The sequence below is a fragment of the Lithobates pipiens genome, unplaced genomic scaffold (assembly GCF_037356315.1).
Source record: "Lithobates pipiens isolate NorthernLeopardFrog02 unplaced genomic scaffold, aLitPip1_a1.2 Scaffold_22, whole genome shotgun sequence".
In the NCBI taxonomy this organism is placed as follows: domain Eukaryota; kingdom Metazoa; phylum Chordata; class Amphibia; order Anura; family Ranidae; genus Lithobates; species Lithobates pipiens.
Window position 1 is genome coordinate 171,576,543 of NW_027507784.1, and position 13,669 is coordinate 171,590,211.

Genomic DNA, 13,669 nt, shown 5'->3' on the forward strand with positions numbered 1-13,669 from the left:
TTACAGAGCACCTACCAGATAGGCTGGACAAAATATCTTCCATGCTGGGCTCTGGATTGTTTCTTAGTAATGTGTACATGGACATCACCATTCCAGGGCTACAAAACCCACACTGGGAGCCATGAGCTTTTGCTAACCTCTCCTAAAAATGAGGACAGCACATTCAGTCAGATATAACAGCAACACGCTAAGAGATAATTTCCAAGAGGTGTAGTTCTGCTTGCTAATAGTACAAGCTGCAAAAAATAATTAAATAAATAATAATAATATAATAATAATAATATATAATAAACCCCACACACCATCACAAACACCTGACACACTTGCACCCCCTCCCCCCTCCAAATCTGAATCAGAAACAGTGGAGCACTTGTTTTTCCTCACACTGAATTATTGTACTGCCTCTACTAGCTACATTTAATACAGTATTATAGGGTTATTATAGGCTTTCCTGTAGGTTAAAGTCCCAAAATTGATTATACAACCACTTTAAGAGAAAACATACCTCAACAGTAGTAACGACACTTACCTGGACTGGATGAAGCCTTGTAAACGAATTGCCAATTCCTTCTGTTGTGGTAACAGCCATCAAGTGCAGGGAACAAATGGGCAGCAGACAGGCGGTAGCTGGATAGTGTCTACAGATTTGTAAAGGACTGAAATATATCTTCTTTCACTGAAGACTATCATAACTTTAATTACTTTAATAACTTTAGTGCTTATAATTAAGATGCAGTGTTAAAATAGAACAATATAAATAAAATAGAAAAATATATTTTATTACCCATATGAGATATATCCGCGACCAACCACAGCTACTGATAAAGCATGGGCTATATGCATGATTAACAGGTTGGAAACCCCATTTATGTGACTATGAGCACTTCAACAATTACAGTAGAAGTGCTCAATCACACTCTGAGTTAACACATGACAGCTGCAGTGATGGACGAACTTCCGACAGGACATTTCGCGAACGCGGACCGCGAACGCGGCCGATAGTTCGCAAACCGGAACGTTTGCGGCGGGCCCCATTGACTTCAATGGGAGGCGAACTTCGCAAACCTACAGGTCAAATTTGCAGCCACAAAATAATGAATAGCTGTGCAAACATAGTCCCACCACATGGTCAATGACATAACACATGTATGAGGTGAATCTGGGATCGACAACTACAAGCATTCTTTTTTTATATGGGAAATTGTTGTGACAACTCAGGACTGTGGAGCGCATGAAGGCAATGGAGGAGAGGGAAGGTCAGGGACCAGGGTAGGCAAAGAAGAGGGTGCAGGAGATGATCACCAGCAGCGTGACATACAGCAATGACACCTGCACTGTGATAGAGTCATCTGACAGCAGCACCGTGATAGAGAGCACTGACATCAGCAGCGTGACATACAGCAATGACACCTGCACCATGATAGAGTGATCTGACAACAGCACCGTGATAGAGAGCACTGACATCAGCAGCGTGACATAAAGCACTCACACCAGCACCGTGATATACAGCACTGACAGCAGCACCGTGATAGAGAGCACTGACATCAGCAGCGTGACATAAAGCACTCACACCAGCACCGTGATATACAGCACTGACAGCAGCACCGTGATAGAGAGCCCTGACATCAGCAGCGTGACATAAAGCACTCACACCAGCACCGTGATATACAGCACTGACAGCAGCACCGTGACAGAGAGCACTGACATCAGCACCGTGATATACATCACTGACACCTGCACCGTAAGCAGCCCCAGGAGGAAGTCAGCATAGCACAGGGATGGTGGGAGCCCCTCATAATGAGCATAGCACAGGGATGGTGGGAGCCCCTCATAATAAGCAGCCCCAGGAGGATGTCAGCATAGCACAGGGATGGTGGGAGCCCCTCATAATAAGCAGCCCCAGGAGGATGTCAGCATAGCACAGGGATGGTGGGAGCCCCTCATAATAAGCAGCCCCAGGAGGATGTCAGCATAGCACAGGGATGGTGGGAGCCCCTCATAATAAGCAGCCCCAGGAGTAATGCCCCGTACACACGAGCGGACTTAAGTCCGACAGACTTCCAAAGGAGTTCCGTCGGAGTTCTGCTGGAATTCCGACGGAGTTCTGACAGACTTTTCGGCCAAACGGACTTGGCCACACACAATCACACTAAACTCCGACGGATTTAAACGTGATGACGTACGACTGGACTCGAATAAGGAAGTTCATAGCCAGTAGCCAATAGCTGCCCTAGCGTCGGTTTTAGTCCGTCGGAGTAGCATACACACGAGCGGAGTTTTCGAAGGGGACCGGGTCCGGCGGAGTTCCGTCGGGAAAATTTGAAGCATGCTTCATTTCTAAAGTCCGTCAGACTTTGGCGAATCAAAAGTCCGTTGCAGCCCACACACGATCGGATAGTCTGACGGACTCAGTCCTTCGGACTTTGGATGTTGAAAAGTCCGCTCGTGTGTACGGGGCATAAGTCAGCACAGCACAGGGATGGTGGGAGCCCCTCATAATGAGCATAGCACAGGGATGGTGGGAGCACCTCAAAATATGCACAGCAGAGGTACAGCCCCAGGAAGAAGTCAGCACAGCACAGGGATGGTGGGAGCCCCTCATAATATGCACAGCAGAGGTACAGCCCCAGGAGGATGTCAGCACAGCACAGGGATGGTGGGAGCCCCTCATAATAAGCAGCCCCAGTAGAAATATGACACCGCTCAACCTCTTCAAAGAGGAGGGTACGGGCATATAGTACGGTGTGCTTTTTTTGGACAAGGAAGTGAGCCAAATGAAGAAAGAAGGTCTCTGTGCTCGATTAAAAAAATTGTTTATAGACATATACATGGTCTACTGGTCACATGTGTTGAATTCCTCCGAGATCCATGCCTCATTCATTTTTAGAAATGTGAGGTAGTTAACACTGTCGTGAGCTAGGCGAGTACGCTTATCGGTCACGATCCCCCCTGCTGCGCTGAACGTCCTTTCGGACAGGACACTGGATGAGGGGCAAGCTAACAGTTCGATTGCAAATTGGGCAAGCTCTGGCCAGAGGTCAAGCCTGCCCACCCAGTAGTCCAGGGGTTCATCACTCCTCAGAGCGTCCACCTCGGCCGTTAACCCGATGTAGTCGGACACCTGACGGGCTAGGCGTTCCCTGATGCTGGATCCGGATGACACCTGTCGATGGGTCGGCTGAAAGAATGACCTCATATCCGAAGTCACCAACACATCTTCAAACCGGCCTCTTCTTGCAGGCGCTGTTGGATTGGTACCCGCAACTCCTTCTCTGGAAGTGGGAATTGCTCCTCTGCCAGAGCACGCAAAAGCAGAATGCAGCATTTCTCGAAGCAAGGCCTGGAAGTGCTGCATTCTGACAGCCCTCTGTGACGGCGGTAACATTTCCGCCATTTTGTGTTTGTACCGGGGGTCTAAGTACGTTGCCACCCGGTACTGGTCCTTGACCCTTATGCTTTTTATACGGGGGTCTCTATTAAAACACTGGAGCATGAAGGCCCCCATTTGCACTAAAGTGGAAGCGGTGTGGTGGCCTGGCTCCTGCTCATCATCCAGGATAATGTCGTCCTCTTCATTCTCCTCTCCCCATCCACGCACAACAGGGATCCCAGAAAGGTTTAAGCATGCTCTTCTTGCTCCTCCTCATCCGCCCCGGCACCATCCTCCTCTGACTCCTTTTCAGACTCCTGTTGTTGACTTGTCTCAGATAGAGTAGCCCCCCCTGGGAATTCATCCAGCATTGCGACTTCCTCATCTTCCCGCTCCTGCTCCTCCACAGCTTGATCAATGACACGACGCAATGCACGCTCCATAAAGAAGGCATAAGGTACCATGTCACTGATGGCGCCATGGCTGCGACTGACCAGTTTGGTGATCTCCTCAAATGGGCGCAGAAGTCTGCATGCGTCGCGCATGAGCAGCCACTGGCGCGGTGAAAAAAAAACCCAGCTTCCCAGAACCGGTTCTGCCGCAGAGTTCATACAGGTAGACGTTAACTGCATGTTTCTGCTGGAGCAGCCTATCAAGCATATAGAAGGTTGAGTTACATCGCGTCGGGCAATCGCAAATAAGACGTCTGACCGGCAGATTGTGTCGCCGCTGAATGTCAGCAAGGCGAGCCATGGCCGTGTAAGATCTTCTGAAATGGGCCGAGATTTTCCTTGCCTGCCGCAAGATGTCCTGGACCCCAGGGTATTTGACAAGGAATCGCTGCACGACCAAGTTTAAGACATGTGCCATGCATGGCACGTGCGTGATTTTGCCCTGTTTCAATGCGCTAAGCAGATTGGCACCGTTGTCACACACAACTGTCAAATTGAGCAGTGTTAGTCACTGATCTGCCTGTGAACGCAAAGCTGAAAGGAGTGCCGGGCCAGTGTGGCTCTTGGCTTCCAGGCACAACAGACGCAGCACGGCATGGCAACGTTTCCCCTGGCATGTCGAATAGGTTCTTGGGAGCTTGGGCAGCGCAGCGGAGAGACGCTAGCAGCAGAAAAGGAGGAGTCAGCTGAGGAGGAGAGGGAGGAGGATGGAGTAGGAGGAGGAGGAGAAGAATAGTCAGCCCTGCATGTAATCCGTGGCGGTAAAACCAAATCTACACTGTGCCACGGGTTACATGCTTGACGGCCGTCAGAAGGTTCACCCAGTGGGCAGTAAAAGTGATATACCTTCCCTGCCCGTGTTTGCTAGACCACCTGTCTGTTGTCAGATGTATCTTGGCACCGACACTGTGTGCCAGAGATACATTCACTTGCCGCTGAACATGGCCATATAGCTCTGGGATGCCCTTCTCTGAGAAATACTTCCTTCCTGGGACCTTCCATTGTGGTGTTCCAATGGCCACAAATTTGCGAAAGGCCTCCGAGTCCACCAGTTTATATGGCAGTAGTTGGCGGGCTATCAGTTCTGACAAGCCAGCCGTCAACCGTTGGGCAAGAGGGTTATCCGGCATCATCATTTTTTTATGCTTGAACATTAGGCCCACGGAAGCCTGCCTTTTTGCAGAAAAACGTGAGCTTGGCGTGATGGAAGGTGGAGTGGAGGACAATTGTGAGGAGAAGGAGAAGTAGAAGACGAGGCTGGACGGTGAGAGCCTGCAGTGTGGCTTTGTGTGTTCCGTTGCTCCCACTCGGCTCGGTGATGGCTGCTCATGTGCCTTCTTAAGGCGGTCGTCCCTAGGTGAGTGTTGGGCTTACCGCGACTAATGCGCTGACTGCAAAGATTGCAGATGGCAACGCTATTGTCAGCAGCGGACACGTTAAAAAAAGTCCACACTGCGGAGCCATGTGCCGGTGTCCTGGGAGCGCCAGATATGACCGTACATGGTCGATGACTCGCTCCTGATACATTTGCAGTCTGCTTTGTCCCTCCTGTGCAATGTAAGTTATTCCTGCTTCTCCTCCCTATCTGCTGGTCCATATCTCCCTCTGAACTCCCCTCCTCTTCCTCTCTTGTGGGCAGCCACGTGACATCACTAGACACGTCATCATCAACGGATATTAGTTGTGGGTTATTGGCGCTACCTCCGGCTATTTTTATTCACAATGTTAGATTTTAAACTTATATCAATCACCTTTGCCTGTCCCTAGGGACTATATAATTTAAACTGTGTTTCGTGTTATATCCCAGCTGTTATGATTAGACTAAACCTATTTTTACAACACCTTAAATTCAACCAAATGTGATTAGTACAGCACTTAGTATCACCTACCATAGGTGAACTGACAACCCTTGTCACTTATTTACCCAAAGAGCTAGAAACCAAAAAACCCTAACCAAAAACAAATAAAATAAAATCACAAAAAACCACAAAGCAAGCACCCGTGATACCTCAAACTATTTGTTAGTACTAAGGTCTCCCTATGAAGTGGGAAGAGTATCAAAAGTGCCTGCAATTTACATACACATCCCTTGTGCTAATTACTATTTACGCTATGACCCCCCTCATTAGATATGCGTGTAAAAAAATTATTTTGCGTGTGAAAAAAAATAAAAAAATAAAAAATTATTTTTTTTGTACAATTTCATCCAATATAAAAATTAAAAATATAAACAAAACCAGAAAAAATGTGGAAAATATATATACAATTTCATCCCATAAAATATAAACCAATCCAGAAGAAATGTGAAAAATCTGTGAAAAAAATATATAAAAAAATATATAAGATAAAAAGTATTTAGTCCACAATAAATCTTCTATCAGATATCACATTGTGCAATTGTACTGCTTCAAAAGACAGGAAGGTGACTTTCGTGAGAATGCCTGCGTTTATTGGTGACTTCCGTGCTTGTTCCCCCTCAAGGGTCCCCACTCACCAGATCCACTCACCCCCTAGGGGGTTATATGCTTATAATCTGTATCCCGCTTATTCGAGGATTCCACCATTCGGTTCTGTCTTCAACAGGTCCTCCACAGGATTTAGGGAGATGGAAAATAAGTTCTTATATCCGCTAGTAGTTCCTCAAAGGAAAGAGAATCCACTCATGGTGTAGTATTTCTGATTAAAGTTGGGGGAGGGGGGGAACAATCTAATATTCTTCTGCAAACAATGACCACATAAGCATCCAGCATGCATGAGTAGAGAGCTCCACCATTTGTTGCCGAAAAAAAAAATGCCATAAAAACATTTAGAACTCACATTTGCCACTAGTGATGCTATCAGTGCCTGAGGCTCAGGCACTGATAGCATCACTAGTGGCAAATTTGAGTTCTAAATGTTTTTATGGCATTTTTTTTTTTTTTTTTTCGGCAACAAATGGTGGAGCTCTCTACTCATGCATGCTGGATGCTTATGTGGTCATTGTTTGCAGAAGAATATTAGATTGTTCCCCCCCTCTCCCAACTTTAATCAGAAATACTACACCATGAGTGGATTCTCTTTCCTTTGAGGAACTACTAGCGGATATAAGAACTTATTTTCCATCTCCTTAAAAAATCCTGTGGAGGACCTGTTGAAGACAGAACCGAATGGTGGAATCTGGTGAGTGGGGACCCTTGAGGGGGAACAAGCACGGAAGTCACCAATAAACGCAGGCATTCTCACGAAAGTCACCTTCCTGTCTTTTGAAGCAGTACAATTGCACAATGTGATATCTGATAGAAGATTTATTGTGGACTAAATACTTTTTATCTTATATATTTTTTTATATATTTTTTTTACAGATTTTTCAGTTTTTTTCTGGATTGGTTTATATTTTATGGGATGAAATTGTATATATATTTTCCGCATTTTTTCTGGTTTTGTTTATATTTTTAATTTTTATATTGGATGAAATTGTACAAAAAAAAAAAAAAAATTTTTTTAAATTTTTTTTCACACGCAAAATAATTTTTTTACACGCATATAAACGCGTAAATAGTAATTAGCACAAGGGATGTGTATGTAAATTGCAGGCACTTTTGATACTCTTCCCACTTCATAGGGAGACCTTAGTACTAACAAATAGTTTGAGGTATCACGGGTGCTTGCTTTGTGGTTTTTTGTGATTTTATTTTATTTGTTTTTGGTTAGGGTTTTTTGGTTTCTAGCTCTTTGGGTAAATAAGTGACAAGGGTTGTCAGTTCACCTATGGTAGGTGATACTAAGTGCTGTACTAATCACATTTGGTTGAATTTAAGGTGTTGTAAAAATAGGTTTAGTCTAATCATAACAGCTGGGATATAACACGAAACACAGTTTAAATTATATAGTCCCTAGGGACAGGCAAAGGTGATTGATATAAGTTTAAAATCTAACATTGTGAATAAAAATAGCCGGAGGTAGCGCCAATAACCCACAACTAATATCCATTCTACCAACGCAGGCTGTTGAACACAGCCCGTGTATTCTAGGGTGGCAGCAACCTCATAAAACTAACAGAACTCCTATAAACCTTTAAAATTTTTGAAACTGATAGGTTTAAAAATAAAAATAATAAAAAGAATTAAAACCAACAAAAAAATTATATAGATTAAAATGGTCTGGGTATACATAATACGTCCATACATATTCCTGTTGATCAAGACCCATCCCATAAGCGCAGCTTCGTTTGCATAACTGTTCCATACGTCATCATCAACGTCACCTTCCCCACCGCTATAAGTAGAGATCTCGGAGTAGGCAGCAACACCGGGGACCAACCTCCTCCTTGGGCTGATCTGGGTACTGTCGTCAGACTGCTGAGTAGCGGTTGTTGCTGCCTCCTCTTCCTGATCCAATACCAAGAGTGGCTGCGCATCAGAAATGTCTTGATATGGATTGGAAAATAATTCCTGTGACTCAAGCGGAAGGTATGTGTTGGTGGTGGTGGTGGTGTTGTTGGTGGTAGTGTCTTTGGGGGTGCACATAGCAGAGAGTGAAGAAGAGGGTGGAGATCAAGAAGATGAGGAGGGTGCAGAAGAGTAAGGCTGAGCGAGCCACTCAACCAAGTCTGGTGCGTCCTTTAAAGTAATTGAACGCACCTTCTGCACCTTCCCACTTTGGCTCAAGCCTGTTGCTCCTGCCCTACCCCTACCACCCCTGCGGAAGGGCCTGCCTCTTCCTCTGCCTGTCATTTTTTAAATGACCCTGTGACAAAACTCTCAGTCCCTATACCAATGAAGGACTGCTGCAGTATAGGGCAGCGGTCAGCAGTAGTGCACCTCAACCCTATGTATTGTGGACCTATACCAGTCCTTATAGAATGGCAGACTGTACCTCACTCAACCCTATGTACTGTAGCACCCTAGACAGACCAAGTTACCAGTCCTTATAAGGACTTTTGTGGACCAAGTAGGTTGTGTGTGAGTGATTAGCAGACTGTACGTCAGTCCCTATACCGATGAAGGACTGCTGCAGTATAGGGCAGCGGTCAGCAGTAGTGCACCTCAACCCTATGTATTGTGGACCTATACCAGTCCTTATAGAATGGCAGACTGTACCTCACTCAACCCTATGTACTGTAGCACCCTAGACAGACCAAGTTACCAGTCCTTATAAGGACTTTTGTGGACCAAGTAGGTTGTGTGTGAGTGATTAGCAGACTGTACGTCAGTCCCTATACCGATGAAGGACTGCTGCAGTATAGGGCAGCGGTCAGCAGTAGTGCACCTCAACCCTATGTACTGTGGACCTATACCAGTCCTTATAGAATGGCAGACTGTACCTCACTCAACCCTATGTACTGTAGCACCCTAGACAGACCAAGTTACCAGTCCTTATAAGGAGCTTTGTGGAACAAGTGGGTTGTGAATGATTAGCAGACTGCAGCAGAAGGGAAGCAGTCAAGTATAATATTCTTTCTATATTTGGAAGAAAGAATATTATACGTGTACAAGCCTATTACCATACCACTGATACCAGTCCTGAAAAGAACCTTTGTGGAACTAATAGTAACAGCTACTGATTAAACTGACCCTCACTGCCTCACACACTGCTTCCTGCCTGTCCCTATATAAACTGACAAAACAGAGGCTACTGGAACAATAATTGAAATAGCACTTTTGTGGACCTGATAGTAACAGCTAATGACTAAACTGGCTGTCCCTGCAGCACACACCGTCCTGTCCCTTTCTCTAAACTGACAAAAGACACTCAGGCTTCTGCAACAATCACTAGCACAGCACTGCCTATCCTGAACTACACCTAACACCTATACCAGTCCTGAAAATAACTTTTGTGTACCAAATAGCTAGCGATTTGGGTCACTGTAATCTCTCCCTGCTCCACACAGCAACCTCTCCCTATAGTGACAGAAGAAAGAATGTAAAATGGCCGCCGGATCGGGTGTATTTATAAGTTAGGGGGAATGTCCAAGTGTCCATGTGCTGTAATGTCTCAATTGGCTGTCCTGTACCCCATGATGGATGTGTCATCATAGGTCAAAGTTCTTTTACACAGTAAACACGGAAGTCCGCCGGGCGAACGGCGCCAATAGTCCGCCCAACGGGCGGACCGCGAACAGCCGAAATTTGCTGCGAAACGACCGCCAGGGGAACCGTTCGGCCACCACTACTTAGCTGTAACAATAGATTCTGTAGCTTTTGACTCTGCAGACAGTTGACAACTTCTGCACACTGTGCGCTTCAGAATGTGCTGACCCTGCTCTATCATTTTACGTGGCCTACCACTTTGTGGCTGAGTTTCTGTTGTTCATACCTCTAACAGGTGACCGTGGAATATTTAGAAGCAAATTTCACGGATGGACTTATTGCACAGGTGGCAACCTATCACGGTACCACGCTTGAATTCCCTGAGCTCCTGAGAGCGATTCATTCTTTAACATATGTTTATATATATATATATATATATATATATATATATATATATATATATATATATATATATATATATATACTGTAAATAGCTACCATATTTATCAGCGTATAACAGGCGCCGGTGTATAACACACCACCCAAGTTTAGGAGGGAATTTTAAAGAAAAAAAGTTTCAGGAGGGAAGTTTAAGGAAAAAAACTTACATTTAACCACTTAAGCCCCGGACCCCGGACCAAAAACCAATCACTGCCTTCAGGATTTCTAAGGGTGCAAATTTTTGATTTCACTCCTCACTACCTATCACAGTTTCGAAGGCCATAAAATGCCAAAATAACACAAAACCCCCCCAAGTGACCCCATTTTGGAAAGTAGACACCCCAAGGAAATTGCTGAGGGGCATGTTGAGCCCATTGAATATTTTTTTTTTGTCCCAAGTGATTGAATAATGACACAAAAAAAAAGTTTACAAAAAGTTGTCACTAAATGATATATTGCTCACACATGCTATAGTTATATATGGAATTGCACCCCAAAATATATTCTGCTGCTTCTCCTGAGTACGGGGATACCACATATGGGGGACTTTTTGGGAGTCAAGCCGCGTACAGCACCCCAAACCAATCACTGCCTTCAGGATTTCTAAGGGTGCATATTTTTGATTTTACTCCTTACTACCTATCACAGTTTCGAAGGCCATAAAATGCCAAAATAGCACAAAACCCCCCCAAATGACCCCATTTTGGAAAGTAGACACTCCAAGCTATTTACTGAGAGGCATGTTGAGTCCATGAAATATTTTATATTTTGCCACAAGTTGCAGGAATATTACAATTTTTTTTTTGCACAAAGTTGTCACTAAATGATATATTTCTCACACATGCTATGGGCATAAGTGAAATTACACCCCAAAATAAATTCTGCTGCTTCTCCCGAGTACAGGGATACCACATGTGGGGGACTTTTTGGGAGCCTAGCTACGTACAGGACCCCGTCTATTATATGGGGGTACCTAACGCTATAAAAACCTGGCGGTGAACATAAAAAATAACTAGCTACCTAGCGGCACCAGTGACACTAATGCAGCGATCATAAAAACGATTGCTTAGTGACACTGGCAAAAGGAGGTGAAAGGGTTACCTGGGGGCAATCAGGGGGTTAAAACCTTTATTAGGTAGTATATGGGGGTCCCGGACGCTATATAAAAACCTGACGGGGAACCTAAATAACTAAATAACTAACTGGCTATCCAGCATCACCAGTGACACTTATACGGTGATCGCTGGTGAAAGGGTTAACTCTAGGGGCAATCAGGAGGTTAAAATCTTTATTAGGTAGTATATGGGGGTACCTAACGCTATAAAAACCTGGCGGTGAACATAAAAAATAACTAGCTACCTAGTGGCACCAGTGACACTAATGCAGCGATCAGAAAAACGATCGCTTAGTGACACTGGCAAAAGGGGGTGAAAGGGTTACTTGGGGGCAATCAGGGGGTTAAACCTTTATTAGGTAATATATGGGGGTCCCGGACGCTATATAAAAGCCTGACAGGAAACCTAAATAACTAAATAACTAACTGGCTATCCAGCATCACCAGTGACACTTATACGGTGATCACTGGTGAAAGGGTTAACTCTAGGGGCAATCAGGAGGCTAAAACTTTTATTAGGTAGTATATGGGGGTCCCGGACGCTATATAAAAACCTGACGGGGAACCTAAATAACTAAATAACTAACTGGCTATCCAGCATTACCAGTGACACTTATATGGTGATCGCTGGTGAAAGGGTTAACTCTAGGGGCAATCAGGGGGTTAAAACCTTTATTGGGTAGTATATGGGGGTACCTAACGCTATAAAAACATGGCAGTGAACCTAAAAAAATATCTAGCTACCTAGCGGCACCAGTGACACTAATGCAGCGATCAGAAAAACTATCGCTTAGTGACACTGGCAAAAGGGGGTGAAAGGGTTAACTCTAGGGGCAATCAGGGGGTTAAACCTTTATTAGGGGGGTAGGGGGCTACCCTGGACCTAACACTAACTGCCCTGACGCTTTTTACTGTACTAACTGACACTAAATGCAGTGATCAGTAAATAAATGATCACTGCAATCAGTGACACTGTGACTGGGGGGGGGGCGATCGGGGGGTGATTTGTGTGCCTATGTGTACCTACATGTCAGTGTAGTGTTTGGTGCACTTACTATGTGTTCTCCTCGCAGTCCGGTCAAAAAGACCGCCCCGAGGAGAATGACATCACTTCCTCCCTGCCTGTGTTTACACTACACAGGCGGGGGAAGCTTCTCATTCGCCAGGAGCGCTCGAGAGGGGATGGCCAGAAACCAACGGCCATCCCCTCATCCCGGATCGCTCCTGAATCGAAACGATCGGACCCCCCCCCACCCGCTGTAAGGCAAGCACGTACATGTACGTGCTTGTGCCTGTCGGTACCATTGTGCCGACGTACATTTACATGCGGCGGTCCTTAAGTGGTTAAATGCCCATTAATGCAGCCTTGTCAGTGTCATTTGCAGCCTTGCATTGCAGCCTTGTCACTCCTTTGCAGCTTGGTCAGTATTTTGCAGCCTTGTCAGTGTCTTTTGCAGGCTTGCCTTTTATAAATGGTGCCGCTGAGATACAGAGCGGATGTCCTGTGTATCTCGGCGGCGCTCGTTAGCTCTCGGCCGATCTCTGTGGCTTTCGGCTATTTTCGGCCGTTCTCCCTGATTTTAAGGGGGAAAAAGTGGATGTTATACGCCGATGAATATGGTATATATATATATATATATATACAGCGATATATATAGATAGATAGATAGATAGATATACATATATATTTTTAGAAGCAGTATTCATTTGTACAGTAGTTACCCCCCCCATCTCTGCAGGTGCTAGAAAACCACATACATACCATTGAGCTGTCATATTGGAACACAAAAACAGACCATTGATTTTAGAGACACAATAAAAATATGAATAAGGTGATCCATTTATCTACTATGATATATTGCTTATAAAACATGTATCCAAAGCATTATTAAAACCAAAGTTATAAACTATTACTTTAAAATGGTTGTATGATTATACAAATAAAGAAGGAACATTTATAGGCATTGATCTGCAGCTCATGGTCCCAACCTAGATGTTAAAAAATAAATACCACACTGTCATTATACTAAATAGTATCCATTTTAGTCCCCTTTCAGAAAGATATTCTCAACAGGTACACTTGTCTGTTTTTCAGGTGAACCTGATCAGAAGGTCCATTCATACCTTTTGACAGGCAGATGTAAGCCCAAATTCACACTGACAAGGGGATTGAAATTGTGCGAGTTCATACCCGCATATCAGTCTGACTTTGAAAGGCAATTTGACAGGTTCTTGCACAGATGTTTATACAAATCGCACCCCAAAATCATCAAAAATAGTACAG

General features: G+C 44.7%; 1 protein-coding gene across 1 annotated transcript in view; it reads right to left on the minus strand.

Moving 5' to 3' along the window:
- The window catches only part of LOC143924363 (aldehyde oxidase 1-like), a 258,253-nt gene that overhangs the window by 201,103 nt on the left and 43,481 nt on the right, over positions 1-13,669 (minus strand). The window contains exons 4-5 of the mRNA XM_077448643.1: positions 530-638; positions 16-142 (exon numbers count right to left, since the gene is read on the minus strand). Of these exons, the coding sequence (XP_077304769.1) occupies positions 16-142; positions 530-638 (236 nt within the window). The remainder of the gene's footprint in view (positions 1-15; positions 143-529; positions 639-13,669) is intronic.